At 41.6% G+C, this 23558-nt stretch overlaps 2 protein-coding genes across 4 annotated transcripts in view; one reads left to right on the top strand and one right to left on the bottom strand.

The window, feature by feature from the left end:
* Positions 1-6274, bottom strand: part of gfpt2 (glutamine-fructose-6-phosphate transaminase 2) — a 32873-nt gene extending 26599 nt beyond the window's left edge. For 2 of the 3 annotated variants that reach the window (XM_084041365.1, XM_084041367.1), the window contains exons 1-4: positions 6128-6274; positions 2986-3093; positions 472-576; positions 97-225 (exon numbers count right to left, since the gene is read on the bottom strand). In XM_084041365.1, coding sequence (XP_083897491.1) covers positions 97-225; positions 472-576; positions 2986-3093; positions 6128-6134 — 349 coding nt within the window. In that variant the 5' untranslated portion in view covers positions 6135-6274. The remainder of the gene's footprint in view (positions 1-96; positions 226-471; positions 577-2985; positions 3094-6127) is intronic. The other variant, XM_084041366.1, reaches the window with a different exon arrangement.
* tmem126a (transmembrane protein 126A) overlaps positions 1-23558 on the top strand; it is a 274616-nt gene that overhangs the window by 158938 nt on the left and 92120 nt on the right.

Raw genomic sequence — 23558 nt, 5'->3', positions numbered from 1 at the left:
TGGAAAACGGCTAAGTGATCATGTACCAGAATAGGTTGCCCACCCCTGCCCTTTATAGTGGTGTACAATATGTATGTAAGTTAGTATGCCAGTTACCGTTGTCCTTGTCTGATCGATGCGGGTGACTGTTGACGGCGCTTGGTTCTCCGTGAGTGGCCCAGCGTGTGTGAGCAATGCCGAAGTGTGTATACAGCACCGCGTCCAGATCCAAGTCTGAGTCTTTTTCTGATTGGAAAACATAGACAAACAATACATTAGGAGACTAACCGGGCTACAGAGACATAACAGTGGCTTAGTTAATCCTGTTACATACAAAAGAGTACTATTTCATGGAATGGAATCTGCTCAGTGTTAACATAATTGTTCTACATTACTTATTATTCTGTATTAAATGTAATGAATGTGAGAGTAAATGCTTTCCTCTATGAATGGAATGAAACCATTTTAAATAGTATATATCCATAAACTTACTGTATAGCTCCTCATCTAGATTCTTGACCTTCCCTCTCTTCTTGATCAGACAGATGTTGTTGTTGTTGTTGTCTTTGTTGTTTTTTGGACCATCCACAGCAACGCCTGGAAACACACAATCAATGATTTCAATTATTTGTTTACGATTAGATTAGTAACAGTGGGTTTGTCTCCCCTCCTTTCTCTCTCTCTCTCTCTCTCTTTCATCCTCTTTCTCTTCCTCCCTGTCTCTCCATCTCTTGTTCTCTCTCTCCAGTGGTGTAAAGTAACTAAGTACATTTACTCAAGTACTGTACTTAAGTAAAATGTTGAGGTACTTTTACTTTACTGGAGTATTTGCCAGTTGTCTCAACTTTTACTTCTACTCCATTACATCTCAGAGGCAAATATTGTACTTTTACTCCACTACAATTATTTGCAAACTTACTAGTTACTTTGCAGATATACATTATTACATTATAAAACATACATTAACCACTTTAGCCCTATGTTATACACTATTTTAAAATAGCAGATCTACAAGCTCACAACGCGTCGCGATGCGACGCGTTGTGAGCTTGTTGCTATTTTCAGTGTGTGTGTGAGTGTGTGTTTTGAGTGTGGGTGTTTGCATGTGTGTGTCACACAGAGTTCTAAGGGCTATGAAAGAAGCTTTTATAGTAATGGCTTCATCCTGCTGACTAGGATGAACAAATATAGAGGTGTGTTTGCATATGTGTGTGTGTATGTGTGTGTAAGCATACATGTATGCAAGTGTACAGTGTGTGTGTGTGTGTGTGTGTGTGTGTGTGTGTGTGTGTGTGTGTGTGCGTGCGTGCGTGCGTGCGTGCGTGCGTGCGTGCGTGCGTGCGTGCGTGCGTGCGTGCGTGCGTGCGTGCTAGTGTGTGTGTGTGTGTGTGTGTGTGTGTGTGTGTGTGTGTGTGTGTGTGTGTGTGTGTGTGTGTGTGTGTCAGCGCGTCCATGTGCATATGAACTCTGGCACGGAGACGTGTAGATATCAGTAGGGATTGTTAACAGCATATAAAGGGTTCAGAGTTTTCAGAGATTACAATACAATAGATATCCTCTGTAGCCATTGTTAGCATCATCTATCCAGGTACACTCTGCTTTGCTGCAATACTGTAAACATAGAATCAAACCGTTTTCCCTGACAATAGAGATCTCTGAGATGAAGAGAGATACAAAGTTACAATAAAGTTGTGCTTGTGCCTAATTTTCAGCCTATCATAAATACTAATGAAGGAACGCATCTGTGTCATTTTTTATTTGAGCTAAAAAAGCATTATTTTACACTTTGGCTGTTCAAAAATAGCAGATCTACAAGCTATGAGCTATGCAAATTTTTTAATATATATATTCTTTTAAAGCGAAATAATCTTTGCTTCTAGGGGTCCGTGGAACAAAACATTTTGAAATGGGGGTCCGCGGCCAAATACATATCATTTTGGGGGTCCTTCACACGAAAAAGATTGATAACCACTGACAAAGAAACAAAGGTTTTTCAGAAAACTGGTAGGATTTAGAAGACATTTATTTAGAATCGGCTTCAGGTCTTAATGCGTTAATCAGAGATTGGCTTATTGTTGGTATTGTCGGACTTAGTTAACCAAGCCCAACTCTTACGTTGGGTTGGTGGTGCCTGTGATCAAACGCTGAACCCTGTGGTTCAAAGGGAAGTGCTCTACCAACTGAGCTGAAAGGTCCAATAACTAATTAGAGTTCTCATATTTATTTGAGAAATATTAAACACATCCAAGTCAATACACGAAATACAGTCATCTACTTTCATTCACTATTATATAGATATGTACTGTATACTGTATAGAGTACATAAGGTTCCACTCAGCTGGGCAATCATACAATACATTATTAGAACAGAATATTATCATAAATATAATTTGGTAGGCTAATATGGTCTAACATTTCCCGTCTATATTGTATGTGTTGCACTAATGTAAACGGGCACAAATGGGCACAAAGTCTGATGACTAAAAGAAACATTCCAAACCTGTGTTCTGTTCTTAGAACTGAACAGGTCTGACAACCTGACTAATTCCTCTGGCGGCTACAGGGGCATTACCTGTGTGTCCTGTCAGACACATCCATTATCCATCATCCACATTACATGCAGTGTGTGGCACATACTGTACCGTAAAGCTATTATCTGTTAGCCTTGCATTGGCCAGACTGATATCGTGGATTCACTCTCACGTTCCTCCCCGGTATCAGTCTGGTCTTCGGCCCATATAGGGAGCGAGTATGAGAAATCAGAAAATGATCGGTCCAATCAGTGACTGTGTTTCAATTATTACAATATTTGTTTTGCGTATTCTACATCTTTCACTTTCTAACGAGATGTGACACACAGCTGATCCTGTGGGCACTGTAAGCGTTTGTGTGTGTGTGTGTGTGTGTGTGTGTGTGTGTGTGTGTGTGTGTGTGTGTGTGTGTGTGTGTGTGTGTGTGTGTGTGTGTGTGTGTGTGTGTGTGTGTGTGTAAGGTTCAGCATTTTACCTGCTGAATCGTAGCCTCTGTATTCCAGTCTCTGCAGTCCCTTCACCAGAGTCTCAAATATCTCCTTTCTGGTACGAGGCACTTGGTAATTCAGGTAAGCAAAGATCCCTTTTGGAGACAGAAACAGAAAAATAAAACCTCATGCCTCTCGGATGGTCAACCCTGTAGGGCAAAGCTTACATCATCCAAAAGAATGCATAGCAGAGCATTATCTCTCTTGGCTCTGACCTAAAATATATTCATTGTCTCCGACAGGCCGGAACGGCCAGGAGGCGGATATTATGTTTTCTATGTGTGTTTTCAAACTACTCATTTCATTTCAACCTTTATTTAATTCTCGGGAAACACACTGAGGGCTGAGACCCTCTTTTCCAGCGGTGCCAAGATTACAAGTCGAGAAAAACAACAACAATATGAAAAGAAACGATAAGAATAAATAAATAAAATAAGATGATTAAAAAAAAAATCCATCACATGATTTGTCAACATCAATTAAAACAGGTACACTTTAAATTGACGCAAGTTGATATATCCGACTGAAAGCGACCAATGGGAACAAGAGTGCTGTATTTAAGCAAACCCTGTTAGGTGTTCCAAGTATGGCACAACAACACTTAATGCCCTTAACGCCCAATTAAAACTATAAATAAATAAGGAGCAACGCTGATCTCTCCTAGTCTCGAGGGCCAGCCAACCAACCGTATTATACAGTATGCAGTGATGGGTGTTATAGCTGTCACCTCTTATGAATCTGAGGGCAGAGTGATAAACGGAGTCCAAGGTTTTAAGTGTGGTAGCTGATGCATTTCTGTATATAATGTCCCCATAGTCCAAAGCAGAGAGGAACAGTGCCTCAATTAGCCTCTATCTAGTAGGCCATGGAAAGCAATATCTATTACGATAAAGAAAAAGCCAACTTTCGTTAATATTGTCTTGATATTGAGATATTAGACTAGATAGATATTGTCTCTGGGATTTGGGATTGTAATATCGTGACGTGTAGTGTTGTCTTTTCCTTGTTTTAAAGCTGTACTACAGTAAAGCTATGTTATTTGCTCAACTTATCTGACAGTTCTAGCTGCTCTATTATTTGCCTTTCCCACTTAGTTATAATACAGGCATTACTGATGATTATTTAGCAGAAACATCATTGGGTCAATATTTTTCTAATTCCCACAATATCGTTACAATATTTACATTGCAGGTGTTTGGTCAAAAGTATTGTGATATTTGATTTAATCCATATTTCCCAGCCCTAGCTGCAGCAGTGTAGGGGTTCAGATAGAGCATAGAGGTCCAAACAGTTGCCACATGGGAATAGAATGAACATGGAACATTATTAACTTACACCAAAACACAATTTTTGAATAGGCATAAATAGAAGGATGTTTCATCTTGGAAAACCGGTTGACACTGAGCTCAGGCTCATCAGCCTATATTATCTGTAATTACAATTATATTACATATAAACTCTCTCTCTCTCTCTCTCTCTCTCTCTCTCTCTCACACACACACACACACACACACACACACACACACACACACACACACACACACACACACACACACACACACACACACACACACACACACACACACACACCACTGGCAAATCTCTCCCACCGACTCCCTCTCGCTCTCTTTTCCCGTGTGTACGTGCGCGATGGAATGTTCCAACTAGTCAGCGTTGACTGCAGGCTACTGAGCAACACAGGTGGCCATTGACAGGCGCACATTACGCGCAGTGTGTTGGGGGACCCACGATAGGTAGCCTGCGGTAAATGTCCATTTGCATGCATGGGCCCTGCCGACGTGCGGAAAGGCTCCGGGTGGCCATGAAACATTACGCTTTCTCATTGAGGACAGAACAAGGGAACAACAATAACACTATCCATTTGAGCATTATGTTTCCGCGCATCCCCCGACCCTAGCCCTGATACATGACTCATATCATGACAGTCATGGATGAACTTCAACCTGGTGTTAAAGTTCGTGTCCATTTACGGCCCGTACATCTACATAAACGTCCACATTTCAAATATAAAGTGCTTACCCCATGGCCACGGGTGTTACCATTACGTACGGGCCCTCAAAAGTACCCAAAAGTACTTCCGTATTGTTCAATAAAAATCATTTTAATCCAATTGGATCCATTTTTTCATAGTTATAATGTATCAGAGAGCAATACACCTCCCAACCGATAGGGTCACGTAGTTGAAAGCGTGGAGAAAATACGTAGAAAATGGCCAACAATCAATTTAAAATGCTTTTTATTGAACAATACGGAAGATACGAGTACTTCCGAGGCCCCGTACATAATTGTAACATCTGTGGCCATGAGGTAAGCACTTTATATTTGAAATCTGAACGTTTATGTAGATGTACGAGCCAAAAAGGGAGAAAGTGCACACACTATGCTGAAGTTCATCCATGACTGTCATACAATATATTGACAGTCATGTATCAAGGCTACCCCCGACCCCTACAGCATAGAGCTGTTGGCGAGCCAGATGATGTGCTACTGTCTCTCTCGCTCCCTCTCCCTCTCCCTCTCTCTCTCTCTCTCTCTCTCTCTCTCTCTATCTCTTCCCCGCTCTCTCTCTCTCTCTCTCTCTCTCTCTCTCTCTCTCTCTCTCTCTCTCTCTCTCTCTCTCTCTCTGAGTCTCTCTCTGCATCCCCATTCTCTCCAAGTGATGGTAACTGATATCATTGACCTGATCGTCAACACCCACAAACACACGCTGACACGTAGCACAACGCACAGCGCGCACTGTTCACTAGAGGGAACCTGAGAAAGTTGTCCAGCCGTTGTAGAATAGAAAGATAAAAAAAAGAAAGTAGCCTATATAATGTTATGTGGAGCATTTTGAACGGGTAAAAAACGAGGAATGAGATGTCATCCTCTTAAAGTTATACAATATATGTAATGTATCTTAAAATGATATATAGGCCACCTCGACCGATTCAATGATGCCAAAACGCAGCATTCCAAAGAGTAGGCTAGTTAGTCACAGGCAAAATATGCAACACTGTTATGGACAGTCAGCTAGATGAGCCTGTCATGGATTCTTTTTCGTGCGTAATTTCGCACTCATAATCATAACTCATAACGTCCTTGATTAAACGAAAAGTTCCCTCTTACCACACATGGCTCTGCTTTGCTGTCGGTTCTGGGGTGAGACTGGTGAGTGGAGTCTGTTCTGTGTGGAAAGTGAAAGGTTCGGTTCCCACTGTGATGCTGCCCTGTCCTCTGTTAACCCGTCTAAAGAAACACACACTGTCTCCCACACTAGGCATTTAAAGCCCTATTTCCTGGAGAGAGAGAGAGAGAGAGAGAGAGAGAGAGAGAGAGAGAGAGAGACAGCTCCACCCATATCTTCAGACACCACCCCCTTCTTCTTTCTTTTCATGCTCATACTATCTGGCTAGGAGAGAAGCAGTGGTGGAAAAAGTACTACATGTGTTTACTTAAGTAAAAGTATCAATACTGCAATGGAGAAATACTAATCAACATTTACTTGAGTAAAAGTACAAAAGTATTGGTATCAAAATGTACTCAGAGTACCAAAAGTAGAAAGTACTCATTATGTAGAATGTTCCATTTCACAAGTTTTCAAATGAACAAAATGTATACAAATCCTTTTGAAAATAGCCGATCTACAAGCTCACAATGTGTCCATCGCGACAGTTGCGAGCTTGTAGATCGGCTATTTTTAAATAGCCAAAGTATAGGGGTGAATTGGTTATATATGTTTTGTAATAATAATCACAAAAGTAACTAGTAAATAGTAACTAAAGAATTGTAGTGGATTAAACGTACAATATTTGTCTCTTGAGATGTAGTGGAGTAGAAGTAAAAGTACCTCAGAATTGTACTAAGTACAGTACTTGAGTAAATGTACTTCCACCACTGATTTTAGATAACTGTTTATTTTACCTGACACTTAGGCCTACGTCAAGAAAAAATTAAGAATATCGGTTGCTTGGCGGAGAATATTAGAAAACTATAACAACTCAATGTCTTCATGGAAAACTGAATGACCAAAGACCAATCAGTAGGCTGGCTACTAAAGTCTGAATGCTACAGGTTTTTTTTTAATGACTGACCTTATGCAGTTATTGAAAATCACTTAAAATAACAGATAATGTTTGCTTTCGATTACTTTCCATTGTAATAACACAATGTAACAGTGCAATATTAATTGCTAGTGAGATTTATCCGTAATCAGCAATGAGTCCAACCTAAAAATGACTTAAAGTCTTATAACAGTCAATAAAACAGTCCCAAAATGTGTGACCTATGTATATGTTATTAATCTTGCGTAACATTTTTCACTTGGAGTGAAGGGGTGTCGTGTATGTGTGTACAGTCACTCCTTGTCCTCTGGTAGTAACTGGACATCAATTTCTTCAAGAAACACGGCATGTTCCTCTTTACATTTGTGTTCTTTCTTCTCAGTTGCAAAGCAACATGCAAGAGACCCTGTCACCTCACTATTTAATATCAGTGATTTATCTGATTCCACACCTTGGATAATTACACATGCCAAAGTGCAGAATAATGTAAATGTCATGAAAGGCAGTGGATATTCAGGTTATTCACTATTCAGCCATTGTGTGTCCGGATCGGTGACTGCTCTGCCAGATCCATACCTTGATCTTATACCAGTTTTACCATCGGATTGTGGTTTCCACATGCCTTTCCGCTCCCCTGAAACTACTTCCTCTGATAACTGGAACAAGCACCGGAAACCAAAACCCATGCATGCAACCCCAAACAGAAGAGCAATGATTTGAAAATGACTGAATACCCCAGAAGCAGTTCATATAGACAACATAACTCATCAGGTCAACCTTACAGCAAATGAAATACAAACAAGCAATTAGTTGATAACCGGATGGGACAAAATGTGTATTTGTAAAACTGTGTTAACAAGAGATCTCAGCTTGTTCTGTTTCTGTCATGGACAACAGAGCAGTGTCCACACACAGCACAGGCAAGGCAATGTAGATCAGTGAAAAAGACACGGCTTTTATTCAAGGGAGATTACCGGTTTACACATGTAAACTTGCAAATCAATTCATAGAAGTGGTGAAATGTGGAGTTTTCTTTTATGTTTGCACACACATGAGACTGCATAAAATCCTGATAATGGACAAAAGAGATGTGTCTGAGGAGGTCAAGCAGAGGTCACAGGCTTGTACAGCAGACCTCCCCTCAACTTAAGGAGGAAAACAAACAACAACAAAATAAAAACTAAGCTATCGTAATTTAGGAAAATACATAAATAAATAAATAAATGATAATAAGAAGCAGCACACACAATTTACAGAAAACCCCACCAATCAGTAGATAACAATCCAATAAAAAATAATAGTGGGGGCTGGAGGCATATAATACACATCAAGAAATAATTAGACATACATTTAATGTGATGAAAATGTCTTTAAAAATAAATTCTGAAGAACAAGCTCTAGTCTTCTAGATAACATGTACTTTGGCATTCCATAACTGTAAACCACAATATCTGAGGGAGTAGGCTACTGGCCATTCATTTTGTAGAAAGCAAGGTGAAGATGGTCAACTTGTCTCGTATTATCAATTTGAAAAAGTTGCTATGATGATGGTGGTATAGAAAAGGACAAGAACATATATTTATCTCTAACCAAATACGATTAATATTTATGTCTTATACTATACTGTATAAGAATGTCAAGTGTTCTGAACAGTGGGGCAGAGGCCTTGTTGGAGGCTGAAGCCATAAAACTCTTGTGTAAACTATGGTACAATCAACGATTTCATATCTTTCATATATGACAGATGTAGACAAATATGAAAGGGAAATGGGAAGAGGGACTAAAGAGAGAAGAAAGTAAGATGACTTTCTCGTAAAACTTTACGAGAAAAGGGAGATCAATGCAATGGTAGAAGGGCTGGCCTGACCCAATAAACACAAATATGTTTAGGCCCTGTGATTGTGATACCTCCAAGATTATTTAATTTTATGAAATGTAATATGACTGCTCTTTGTATATTTTTCAAAATGTCTTAAAACTAATTGCCTAGGATGGAGGATTTTAAATTGTGAGTGTCATGTGCTACAATTTCATTAATCTTCTAAATGTATTCATATTGTCGCGAAATCTTGCTGGGTGTTGTGGACCAAAACAGAGGGCCCCATAGACTTTTTGTTTAGGGCCCCCAAAAACCTTGGGATGGCACTATAGCATGTTCCAGTCTAACTACACTGTGCTGCCTGTAGACCAGTGACTAGAATGTTCAGTCTACTGTGCCTGCTTGCAGACCAGTAACTAGCAGGTTCCATTCAACCACACTACCAGTACCTAGCATGTTCCATCTAATCATCTAATATATCTGCTTGAGGAATGTGTTTGTGCCTAGCCAATAAGTTGCAGTCTTCAATCCAGTTTTTCCAGACCAAACCTCACTGTTCAAGAGCTGCTCATGTTGGCTGGAGGAAAACAAGCTTATGTGCTCTGCAGGTGACCAATTAATAGGTCAAAGGAAAATATAATCCAATTTCTATGGTGAAATCTTCTATAACACTCTATCGGTCCATAGAGAGGTCAAAACGAGACCCTCACAATCATTCCTCTGAACAAATGCTATGCACCATCCCCAAGTTCATGGCAATTCGGATACTCCGTAAGTAAACGTATATGTGTGCAGTGTAATGCATGCATGCATGTGAGTGTTCTGTGCATTTGTTTTGTGTGCTGATGTGTGTGCACTGTGGATCAGGCAGAGATCTGAATTCCTCTCCTGGATTAAAGGATTACGTTTTATTTTGAGTTTATAATGATGTGTTCACTATGTCTCGTCATATCTGATGAGATACAACCCAAAGATCAAAGGTTCCTTAATCGCTACAGTGATATGAAATGATGGCCATGAATCAGTGCTTCAGCAAATTAGACAAGGAAGGTCAGCGTGTTTGTACAATTCCGCCCATCACCATGCAAAACCCACTTCTCCATAAAGTGGACACGTATTACAGATGTGTGTGTGTGTGTGTGTGTGTGTGTGTGTGTGTGTGTGTGTGTGTGTGTGTGTGCGTGTGCGTGCGTGCGTGCGTGTGTGCGTGCGTGCGCGTGTGTGTGTGTGTGTGTGTGAGCGTGCATGCGTGCATTCATGCGTGCATTCATGCGTACGTGCGTGAATGCATGCATGCATGCATGCATGCGTGCATGCGTGCGCACATGTGTATGTGCGTGTATTTTATATGTCTGTCTGACTGTTCGTACATGAGTGAATAGGGAATCAAACAAACTCTGAATTCTATATGCACTTTAAACAATAATAATGGCATGTCTGTATTAATAACTGATAAATATTGATCAATAGTCTATCAGGGCCTTGTACATACTTTTGGGAGGGGAGGTGCCTTAATATTTAATTTTGTCCATATCGCCCAGCTCTATCTGCAGCAGTGTAATAAAAGTCTATATATGCTTAATAATACCAGTCCAGTACCAAGTCCAAATTGTATGGAATATGTGTTTGTTTGTTTGTATGTTGTATACTTCCAGAGATTTGCTATGTTTCCGTTGTTGGTTGTATTATAGGGTTACAAATGAACCCTGTGGGACATTATTTCAGTCTGGCATATGGCAGAATCTTAAAATACACTCTTCAAGGATTAAGAAAATGCCGTTGGTAAGAACTATAGCTCTTTGGTGCTGTTTTTGTCCTGTAGCTTAATAGAGTCAAGATGTGCTTGACTCTTAATAATAACCTCTTTATTCCTTGGGTCCAAATTGTATGGTATTTATTTTATTTTATTTGTCTCTGGTTGTTTCCTGCAAAAGTTATGCTCTTTTCTATTTCTTACATTTTCAGGTTTGGGTTCAGGATATGTGTAATAAAAGGTTAAAAATGAACCCCATGGGACATCATTTCAGCCTGTTACCTGGCAGAATCTTGAAATACACACTTCAATGATGAAGGAAAAACAGGTGGCGTAAAAAGACCCACCCCATGCGTGTGGACCCCACTTTCCATCTAGACTAAACAGCAGTGACAACACACAGAAGTATGCAGAGGTATTAATTGGCATAATGACTAAATTAGGGAGGAAAAGGGTTAAATTAATTAAAAAGGGAAAAAATAGGCCCAAACAGTCGCCACAGAATAGAATGAGCCTGAAAAACTCTTTGCTATTAAGAAGGAAAGTGACCCAAGTTTCACTATGAAAATCTCCACCCAAACACCATTTCTGAATAGGCCATAATATCTCTGAAAACTGGTTCCCACTGAAACAACATTTAGCACTAAAGCAGGCTCATCAGCCTATTGTCTGTAATTACAGTCTTTTACAATGGGTATAACTCTGTCTCTCTATCTCTCTATCTCTCGCGCACGCGCGCACACGCACGCACGCACGCACGCACGCACGCACGCACACACCCACACACACACACACACACACACACACACACACACACACACACACACACACACACACACACACACACACACACACACACACACACACACACACACTAATGATGATAATGACTAATAGTTAAACCCTAAGAATTTTGGCCAATTAACCCATTAAAAAGTCCTGTTAACTGAACATGGCAAGTTCACACCCACAGATGTCTAAGAAACCAATGCCTATAGGGCTGTGTCCTTCTGCTGTGCGTTATTAAAAGTGTTACTTATTTACAAGAGTCGATGACTGAATTAGCTATTTGTGTGCCTTTTTGGTCAACACCTATCATACTCTGGAGATGTTTTATTGAGCATGCAAGTTCCCTTAACCAGACTTATCAGGAGGGGAACACAAAATGGCTTTTGTATTGAAGGAAAGCAGGGCAGAGAGCGTTTGGTTCGGCAAGATACAAATGTGAGAAATTAAGAAGGCATACACAGGGCTGCAGGGCATTTTCTCCTATGAAGGCAATCAGGCATTGGCTCATATGAGTGTACATTATGTGCTTGTTTCCATGTCTGTTTTAATAACTAGAAAATCTTGGTCAAGACTCTAGCATATTGACAGTGATGACTGGCAATAGATGGTTTGGTTCAGAGTGTTAATTACAAAAATTAAGGAAAAGAAAAAGGAAGTCCGCACACTGTTCTCAAGCTCCAAGAGTCTCACTTTTTATTTTTTATTTTTGCAAAGTTTCGACCTTCTAGGTCTTCATCAGGCAAACATTACACTTTGTTTTACCCTGCAGGGTCAGCTTTTACTGCAGCCAAAATACAAAGGGTACATACAACTAATCAATTCTAAAACTTAGTACCAATAAGAGCAATGTTATTGCTGTGGTTGAGATGAGGCATCTAACTAACTAATGCACAGAATTGTGCATTAGTAAGTTCATACCATAACAAATATCTTTAGACAGTAATTGTATATCCTGTACAATACTGTCACGGTCCGCTCCTCGGGCCGTGGACTTTGACTGTATATCTCAGCCCTTGGACCTTTTCTGCCCTTATAAGGTCGAGGACTTATTAGGACTATTATGTTGTATCGTTCCTATTGTGTTCTGTTACTATGTTGTTGTTGTTGCCCTGCTGTTCTGTACCTTTATTTTGTAGTATTGTTTCCTGTTTTGCTTAGTTACTGTTACCTGTCTTGTCTCACCTCCCGTTTGATTAGTCATGTTCTCGTCCTGTGTCCTCTTAGTCCCCCAGCCTATCCCAGTGTTGATTGTCTGTTGAGTTCACCTGTGTCTTATTATTTCCCTGTCTATTTAAGCCCTGTGTTTGTCGATTAACCTTGCTGCATTATCTGCTGTTGCGTGTAGTATGTCTTGTTTTTCAGTTACTGTTTGTAGACCTACCTTATGAGTTAATAAACCCTTTAAACCCACCTGTTCAGCCTCTGTCTCTCCTGCACTACATTCTGACCTGACCGTGACACAATGCAATATTCAGTAATATAAAGCATTGTGCAAAGTAAAATGCTACTGTCTATAGCCTACTGAAACAATGTCCTCAACACTGATAAACAGCAGTGTGTGCAGTGTACTACTAGTCTGTGCATGTTATAGTCTGTGATCATTTACTGTCCTACCCCCTGTAATAAAACACAGCACAATCGTAATCATTTAACGGCCTGTTGCCTGCATGTCTACCTGTTGTACTCACACATACATGCACGCACACATGCACGCACGCACACACTCACACATGCACGTATACACAGACATACACACTCAGAGGCAGCTGTGCAAACACAATCAGATTAAAACAGGCAAACATCCACATGGCACATACACAAATGCACATTTATTAAGGCAGGACCAACACACGCATGCTTGAACACTCTGATGCTCGTACATACGCACGCACTCAGGCACGTATGCACACCCACATGCATGCAGCACCTTACACACACTTCACACAACATATTAAATATATCTATATATATATTTGTACTCATGGATTTTTTTTTATTACTAACAATAACGACAATAATAATAATTGCTTTATTTGGTCTCTTCTTGCTTCAACGTCGAGGAGTCAAAACCCAAGAATCTTTTATATGGGATATATAAATGATCAAAACTTGTACCTCGAATCTTGAATCATAGCCCTGCATCAACACTATAACTAATAAGGAGTTATGCAAGTTGGGCAGTTTGTGTGCTTTGTCCATTTGTTTCCTAGCAATATCTCCAGGATGCATGATATGATATGATATGAGTCATCTCCAAACATGTGCACACACACCCAGATGCAATCCCATGTTGACACTATATTATGGTGGTAAGAGCTCTCTTTCCGGTGCACCCTCTCTGTACTATCCAGCCCTATTTTACATTTTTCAAAACAATAACTGATCTACATTCAGTTCTTTTAAATGACATAACCCAAAAAGGGACCCGTTTGAAAGCGGTTATACAGAAGTACTTTGGTGAGTATCTCTATGTAGGCCTACTGTGTGTGTGTCTGTGTGCGTGTGTGCGTGCGTGCGTGTTTGCGTGTGTGTGTGCGTGTGTGTCCTCCCAGGTCCAGATTTGGCTCTGGAAAGTTAAGCACCCCCAGCAGAGTGCTCTCTATTCACACCATATCGTAGGGGATCTCCCCTCCAACATCTGCTTCACATTAGGGTCTGGGGGGTGTAAAGAAGAGCCTGACAGAGTGTTTTTTTCCTGCTCAGTGGGGGGTGAGGGGGATGAACACCAGACACTCACTGCTTCATGCCATGAAGACGGTTCTTGAAACATGCATAATATGCATGTTTCAAGAACCGTCTTCATGGCATGAAGCAGTGAGTGTTGTATCATCAGTGCATGCATGAATAAGTAATATTATTACTTATTCATGCATGCACTGATGATACGTCATTAGTGATGCAGGAATATTTGTATAATCACCAGTTATTGGATGGTGTGTTTTAATTTAGTGCCAACGTGCTCATCTGGTATTGCTGGTGAATGCTGGTGAATGCTGCTGATGTAACCGTACGCATGTTGTAGGTTTATCTTACATTCCTTGCCTTTAGTTGACACACACACACACACACACACACACACACACACACACACACACACACACACACACACACACACACACACACACACACACACACACACACACACACACACACACACACACACACACACACACACATGCACACACAGGCTTTCTACAAGTGTAGACTATTTTAGAATATAGTGACCATTCGACACCTATCCAATTAATCAGCTACAAAACAGACCATTATTACATAACACCAAACTGGTTTGATTTATGTGATGACCTGTATCCATGGCGTCGTGGCCCTTATCCTACCCTGGAGCAGAGGGCTATTGATTTTCAGTTTGACTTTGACAGACTGCTGTACCCGAGATTGTTGTGTAACCTTTATACCAGAGCAGAGGTGGGGAGTAACAAGTTGCATTTACTCATGAATGACATTTTACTTGAGTAACATTTTGAATAACTGTACTTGGAAGAGTAGTGTTAATGCAACATACCTTTCACTTTTACTCAACATATGCAACATACTTTCACTTTTTTCTCTTTTATTGAAGTATTTACGAGGAGATAGTGGGGCGAATGAGCAAGAAAGGCAATGACAGATATATCTTCCCCCGGCAGAAGTACAGCAGAAGTTCTGTCCTTTGTGCCGGTAGCCATGAGGCACAATACAGGCACATGGTCGATCTGCCAGGTCAATAGACTAATAACTCTGGAGTAACATCCATTCAGAGAACAATACCGTACCAATACATGACGTTCTTTGCACGAATACAGTGTTTCTATTCCTCTCTGTCACTGTATGGTGCGGTTATAATGTCAGTGTATTCTTGTTGCTTAATGACACTGTGATTGTACTTGTTTCTGCATAGTGCAGGATACTGTACCTGGTGTGTAATGCTGATAGTGTTTGTAACACTTGAGTAGTCTCTTCACTAGATACCTACTCATAATTATTTGAATGACTACTACACTTATACTTGTGTACTTTTGTATGAGTACAGATTTTGTCTGCTCTATGCCACCTCTGTACCAGAGTTACACGGCCAAGATCTGCTGTGTTCTGGAACTTCTGGGCCTTGATCACCCCTTGGTGTGGCGGGGTCACGACCAGGCCAGCTCACTGCGAATCAGTCCCAGATGTTGTTCTGAAGTCAGATGTAGTCAGTATGGTCCAACAAAACACAGACGTCACAGAGGGCCCCCTCAGAGTCACCGGCTGCCTATGTCACTGTGTCACTGTGCGAACAGCTTCATTTCCTCTGATCAACAACACATTGGCTTGTCTCCACGGCGATGCTTATTGTGCAAACACGACGTATGGTTTTCACACGAAAATAATACATTTCATGTTGCCATAAATGAAGTTTGAGCCAATTAGAAGGTCTTGTCTGTCTTGAGGGAGATGTCCAGATCTCCATATCTGGAGGATTAATTTACAGAACAGGTAACATGCAGCAGTTCATGAGTTTTATTTACAGTATAGACATATAGATCATATTCAGCCCAGATTTACATCATGCAGGTGTACTTCCTGCATTGTGTGTTTATTACCTCTTGCAGTTTAGACAGGCTAGGCTGACTAGTGGTTTTAAAAGTTGTCCCCCGGGTGGCAGCCAGGAATAAATACATTCAAATATATATTACAAATATAATTTCAGTTGAATTTAAATTCATGAGGTTATTGTGCCAGTTTTACCACTTTCAAACTGGCATCCCTATGCTGGGCATGTCATTATTATTGTAAAACATTTTCTTTCTTTCCAAGGTCTTTTTATTACATTCACAGAGATTAAACAACAGGCAATTTCACTGAAGAATCTTAAAAAACAATTGCCAACAATGAACACCCATCAAAGATGACAAACAAACGACAAATCCCGCCTAAAACCCACCAATACATAGCCGGACCTGTAAGTAAACAGTTTCAACATCTTTCCTTACTTTTCAAAAAATAGGGTAAATAGCCAATCTACAAGCTGAAAACACATCACAATGTGATGCGTTGTGAATGTGACGCGTTGTGTTTTTTTGTTTAGTATTTCTCAATAGTGGGGGCACAGCCAGAGGCTATGGCTATTTGGGGGATATTTGCATAGAAACGTTTGGTAACCCCCTGGCTAGGCTGTATGTAGGTCAGTTTATCACAATATCAACTCATTCCAGAATCACATGTTGCATCAGATGCAACAGATCTTCTCTCAAACGATTATCAACATGCGCGCACGCACGCACGCACGCACGCACGCACACGCACACACACACACACACACACACACACACACACACACACACACACACACACACACACACACACACACACACACACAATACGTTTTGTATTGACCATGAGTCAGTCTAAAAAAAACATAGAATAATGTCTGAAAAACATTAGTGTGTCTGTACATTGTGACATACTCCAGTCAGGAGGAGTAAAAGTCTGGTTTGAGAACTGGAGGCTGCTGTGTTGCGGTTTTAAGGAAGGAAATATTTCGGCCCACAGAAGAGTGAGTGTAACTGCTGGTGAGTGTTCCAGACGGAGGGTGGGGACAGGGCCTTTTATTTTGATGAGTGGACTCTGGCGGTGAGGCCAGAGTGAGTTAAATGTCTCGTGAGGCACGAGGTGGGTGGGGGTCGGGACGGCCGGGTGTGGTCGCTGGTGCAGCACTACGTCATGCCGGACCCAGAGAGAGAGCGGGGACTGAATTATGTCATGACGCCCTTCTCCCTCCCACGTCTCTCCTCCTCTCCTCTTTCTCTCCTCTCTCTCTCTCTCTCTCCCACCCATACCCACACCCCACCGCCTTTCTTTCTTTCTCTCTCTCTCTCTCCCCCTATAACTGTTTTCACTCATTTCATTGCTTGCCGCTGCTGTGCGTTTAGTGTTACAGCTGTTGTCTGCTCTGACGTAGCTTCAGGGAGGCTGGCTGAATTAAGTGGCTTCTCTCTCCTCACACAAACCTGATCTGAAAAATAAATCCATTCCTATGACATGGAGAGCATCTGTGTGGTAGATGTTGACACACATGCACTAACCAAAAGCTTGTACCACTGAATTCCTTCTGCCTCTCCCTTCAGTCCACAAAAATATGTCGCTGCACAGTCGTACAACAACAGTGTCCAGGAATGGCAGATCTACAAGCTCACAACACATAGTGACATGATGCATTGTGAGCTTGAAAACCTTCTAGATTTTCTGAGCAGGACACCTTCTTGCAGCCACGTATAAATCAGGCTCAGAGGGTCATGCGACAAAGTGGAAATAAGACTTTATTTGCCTTCTCTTAGCTGTTATTCATCCTATCGTCTGTCCATTCCTTTAGTTCCCCTAACGGTGGTCCATCTTCAGCTTGGGATCAACAGCCCTCTGTCCACACTTGTCTGTCTCATTAGATGATCCCCATCATTCTCCAGTAACACCTGAAAACCAGACACGGGTGCCTTACGGGCTGTAATTAGTCTTGCCTTGAAGAAAAAGAGTTCCTTTCTGAAAAACTGGGCAATTTTCGAATGATTGAGGGCCAAAGGTGAGAGGTGATGGGAAAGACAGCAATGTTCTGCCTTGAGCAGAGGACATGGTAGCCTACTGTACTCACTGTCTGAACCCAGAGATAAAACTATTGGCAGCTATGAATTCCTGACTGACAATGATGTTGGTGGATCAGCAATAGCTTGAGACAATTGAGAGTATTAATCAGGGTTGCCAGATCTGCTTATTATAATTTCCCTGCAAAGTTTTATTTGAAAATAGCTGACCTACAAGCTCACAACGCGTCGCATCGTGACGCGTTGTGAGCTTGTAGATCTGCTATTTTCAAATAGCTGATGTATATGTTAAAGTGCTCATGTGGCCCATAGTCGCTTCTTTTGGGCTGGTTTTCCTAGACCTGGTTGCTTGTTTCTCTCACCGAATCTGGCAACACTGGTATTAATAATATAATAGTAAGTCAGCATGCAATATTCTAATGAGCTACAGTGTATATCTATGATAACTATATTTCTTTGAGCATCCACATTGGTGTTGTGGTTGTCTTGTGGACTCTGCCATGCACTTGAGTTAGAACCATTTATACAATGTTACAGTTATAGTTATTATGCTTGGTGTGGGCGGCCCATAAGTCTTATTAGTTTAAGGTGGAAACACGATGAAGGCAGGAGACACTCCCAGTAATAAATATACCACACACACATATGTTAATGCCAACACACACAGTCACACACGCACGCACGCACGCACACACACACGCACGCACGCACACACACACACGCAAAAACCTCACCTCTGCCGAATCCGAATCTTTACCTAATTGCAAGCCTAACTAATAATATTTTTATTTCCACCAGGTTCACAGGCCGGTAGGTGGAGATTATGTTTTCGCAGTCTGTCCATCTATTCGCAGCTTATCTCGCAAAACACCGGACCGATCAGCATCAAACTTTGAATGCATACTCCCAGCAGGCCAAGAAAGACACTCCACCAATTACATTTTTTTAAATAAATTCACCCCTCGATCCTTGGATGATGGATCATGACGCTCCCCATATAGGTCACGCCCATTTCCGCCTATACCATTTTTCATTTTCTTCAAAAGAGAGGCTTATTTTACAAAATACAATCTACACAAATACAAATGTCACTGTTTATTGCATGAAACATGATTTATTTTCACCAAATTTGGTACAAATGATATTGAAAGTCATGTGACAATGACCGTGAATCAGGGTTTTGATATTCCATACTGTTTAACCATGAAAAAAACAACCATTTTTCTTGTGAGGTCCAACACAATTGTTCTCACAATGTATATTTAAGTGTAGTAAAACAAGTACTGCACGCACGCACGCACGCACGCGCACACACACACACACACACACACACACACACACACACACACACACACACACACACACACACACACACACACACACACACACACACACACACACACACACACACACACACACACACACACAATGGCTGTTGAGAGCTTTAACAAGGTTGTAAAACCATCTGAGCCTGAGGGGGAGGCCTCTCCTCTGCTCTGCTCCCTTCATGACAGGGTGGTTCCCTCCACGTTCCACCAGCATGAACTCAGAAGGTCGAGCAGCTCCAAATATTCAGCTGTTTCTACTGTAGGATTTTATTGTAGCATTGTTATGATTAAAGTGGACTATTAGTCTATACAGTCAGTAGACTAAAGTACACCATCCTGAATAGCAGTACAGCAGCGCTCAAATCAATGTGTGCATAGCCTACTGTAGCAGATAACTTTGTTACCAGTGAGACTAAATGCCCTAATTCCAAACTTCATCTTACAGTACCTCTGTTCTTTTTTCCTCATGGGGGCAATTTTTTTTGTTGTCCTCCCTAATTTAGTTGTTAAAGGGCTCTTTACCGATTTTGCACCCAACCCCTGCTCCCATTTTAATGAAGTGGAGTGTGTTTTGTGTTTTTTCTGTGTTGTTGAACATTTCGATGACTGTGACATCATAGTACAGAATTTCAGCTCTTCCTAGACCACAATGGACTACAGCCCATGTTTCCTGTAGGTCAAGTCTGCCCCTCCAGCTGATCACCTTGTTTTTTTGTGCTAGTAGATAAGGTAACTGACAGCGACACCTTAGAGCAGTCTTAACATGGTGATTGGCATCAGCTGGAGGGGCCAGTCTGTCTTGAACTGCAGGAAACATCCAGTCCATTGTAATCCAGGAAGAACGGACATTCTGTAGTAGTCACCGAAATCATGTTCAAAATATCAAAACACAGAAAAAACACAAAACACACTCCAACATCATGTTTATTATGTCCTCAACTTCATTAAAATGGGATTTGGGTGCAAAATTGGCCACGTTGCCCTTTAAGTGTTGTGTGGTCCTTGTCTCTGCCAACCCCCACAGTGTTCCTGGGGAAGATTTGGACCATCACATGCCTCCTCCAATACACATGGAGTCACCAGCCACTTCTTTTCACCTGAAACCGAGGAGTTTCACCGGGAGGGCGTAACGGGCGTTCCCCCCCGTTGAACAGGCGCGTCGACCAACCAGTAGGAATCCATTCCGACAAGGACACAATCCCCTGCCAGCTTCCCACCCTGGAACACTGCCATTTTTGTTTGTTGGAGCGCCTGCCAAGCCGAAAGCACTGCTCTCAGGACCTGAACACGGTCCTCTGTGAACACCAGTTTACCTCTACACCACTACAAAGTAGGCCTACTGCAAACAAAGAAAAAAAGAAAAAGGTATTACATTAAATTAAGTAACACAAGAAATAATAATAAAGGGGGCAAGGTTTTGTCATGAGAAAAGAAACCCATCAGTAATGCCACTTGTATGCCAATAACAATTCTGTACGAATTTGTCCTCCTGTCTTTTTTGTATATACACCATACACACCACATTTACATTTATTTAATAATTTTGTTAGTCTAAAGTAAAAAAAACTTTTTTTTTTAATATTATCATTTTGTTTTACTTCAGCAACTGTGAGCAATTGTTTGGATGAACAATATATAGGCCTATATAATATTTTGCGATGCTTTATTATTTGGTCATGTGATGTCGCTGCTTACACTTTGGAGAAAAAGATTCTTGTCATTTGCACATGAGAGCAATAGTTTATTCATTCTCATATAAGTTGAACTTATAGCCTAATATCCATCGCACCTGGGAATCACTTGCCAAAAACACAAGACATACAAGATGACAAGGCATCACGATGCACATCTTTATCAGCTTGTAGGTAGACCTGCTGTTTTTGACAAAAGAAACATGATTGAAACGGGTACATGCATCCAATATATGAACGAGTCATCATTAATACACTTGCGTATGCACACAAATCACACTTGTACAGCTTTCACAATTCTGACTTAAGTCTTTACGTAAGGGCAGGCCTACAATACAGTACAAATGTAAGAGTTTTGTGAATGAGGCCCATGTGGAAGAAAATATTAGTCATTCAACTTCCTTGTTTTACTGGCAACTTGCACAAGAAATTTGTCTGAGTGGTCCAGACCAGTGGTTTGCGAAATTAGCCCCGGACACGCACGCACACGCACGCACACGCACACACACACACACACACACACACACACACACACACACACACACACACACACACACACACACACACACACACACACACACACACGATTTATGTCAAACTCAAAATTACACTTTATTCAGTCCTCCAACTAGCACTAACCTCGGGCCACAGTTGTGCTCGGGCCACACAGTTGCACCAAAGTTATGGACCACAATGGAAACAATGGAATGGAAAGTCCCCAGGACGTTTTTGTGTTATCCTTTTAGCTATAATGTCTTACTGTACCACGTGCTGTTTACATTTCTGACTAATAAAGTAGTCAATCAATCAAAAACCCCACCCTCCTTTCACTTTCATTGACATTCATTGCATCCCAAGCACAATAGATGTTTATTCACTCTTTGTTTATTCAACCCGAGATTCAACCTTGTGTATGGGTTAATCCATACCCTTCACATTAGGCTCCATTCTCCTCTGTCCCTTCATCATCTGTCCCTCTTTAAGCAGGCCATCCAGGGTGCACCAGATAGCAATTCAGATACTGTGAAATGGCCTCCAAGTTCCACCAGATGACAAGGGTGACCAGGACTACTAGGGTAGAAATAGCACGGCTGCGGGTTTCAGTTGTCATCAGGGGCTTCCTCCCCTTGACCCAGACAACCACCCAATAGACAAACGCAAGAAGATAAAGCACGGCCAGTAGCATCTTATTGCCTAGACTATTCCAAAATGTGGTGTTCTCCAAGGCCTCAAGCTGCAACGCTTGCTGCTGGTGCTGCCGCTTCGTCTTTTCCGAGGCGTCCAGGACCTTGCGATTGACCCTGGCTTGTTGGTTACACTGGTTATCAATTTTCTCCTCCATTCTGGCAAGATCCAGCTTCAAGTTATCAACCTGCTTCTCCATGCTACCGAGTTCCTGTTTCAAGTTATGGATTTCATTTTTATTTTTCACTTTCAAGTCATGTGTCAAGTTATGGATTTCGTTTTCCTTTTGAATTTTTATGTCATTTTCACACCTGTATTTGTCCTCTTGCATGGCTTCCAACATCATTGTGTAGTCCCTCTCATAGTGAGACTTTTGGTTTTCAAAGGATACCTCTAGTCGACAATGGTCGTCCCGTAGCTTTTGGATCTCGCGGAGGAGAGCGTCAAAGCCTAAGCTCTGTCCATTTTCAAATGTATTATTTCCCTTAGAGCGAGTGGGTTCTCTGGGGGCTTCCGTGGTGCTGTTGGCCCCAACAGAACTAAATGTAGCACTAGTGCAGTCATCCTTACTGCACTGTGGGCATTCAACACGTACAAACCTTTTCCGTATAAGTGAGCCAATCTCTCTGCGCTTGGTCACCACAGCACCTGCTGCGGAATGGGAGAATGTAGAGAGGCCACCTGTCACCTTGGCTCCAACATTTTTGAGGCCCTGGTGCATGTCTTGGAACACCTCTTTAGGGTGGCGTGGCATGCCGTCGTGTTCCACCATGCGAAGCTTACAATGGTACTGCCTCTGCAGCTGCTGGATGGTCTGGGCTGACACTTGGTTCCTCTTCTCAAAAGCCTGCTTGATGAGTGAGCGCTGTGGTTTGTTTGAATTATGATTAACTTGCTGAAGGTATTCCACCACGTTGTCATGACGAGCATTCTGTTCCATTTTGATTTGCTCAGAGAGCTTGAGGATCTTATGTTGAAGTTGGGTGTGGGGAATGGCATGCTTAGTTCGCTGGGCGTTCGGGGTACCGCTGAGTACATGAACACCATACCCCTCCGCACCATATTGTTCTTGGTGTTTTACAAAGACTGACATCCTGTAAAGTTGCACTTGTAACACCTTCAGTGTAACTCAGAGGACACAATTCTTCTTATTCTTATTTTATATGCTGTACAGTTCTTTACGTCATTTGATGACATCACCTCTTCAACGTACTCTGATTGGACAGTGATCAGTCAGACATGACTCTGTCTTTGCTAGCCAACAAATTCCTTCATGTCGTGCCACCTTTCTTATGGCGTGGCACCGAAGGATCTAGAGCACTGGTTCTCAAGGTTTAGGGTAGCCTTGGGTCAAGACTA

Source organism: Gymnoscopelus microlampas (assembly GCF_963454915.1).
Source record: "Gymnoscopelus microlampas genome assembly, chromosome: 18".
Classification (NCBI taxonomy): domain Eukaryota; kingdom Metazoa; phylum Chordata; class Actinopteri; order Myctophiformes; family Myctophidae; genus Gymnoscopelus; species Gymnoscopelus microlampas.
The sequence above is the reverse complement of the archived record's forward strand: the minus strand, read 5'-3'. Positions and strand labels throughout refer to the sequence as shown.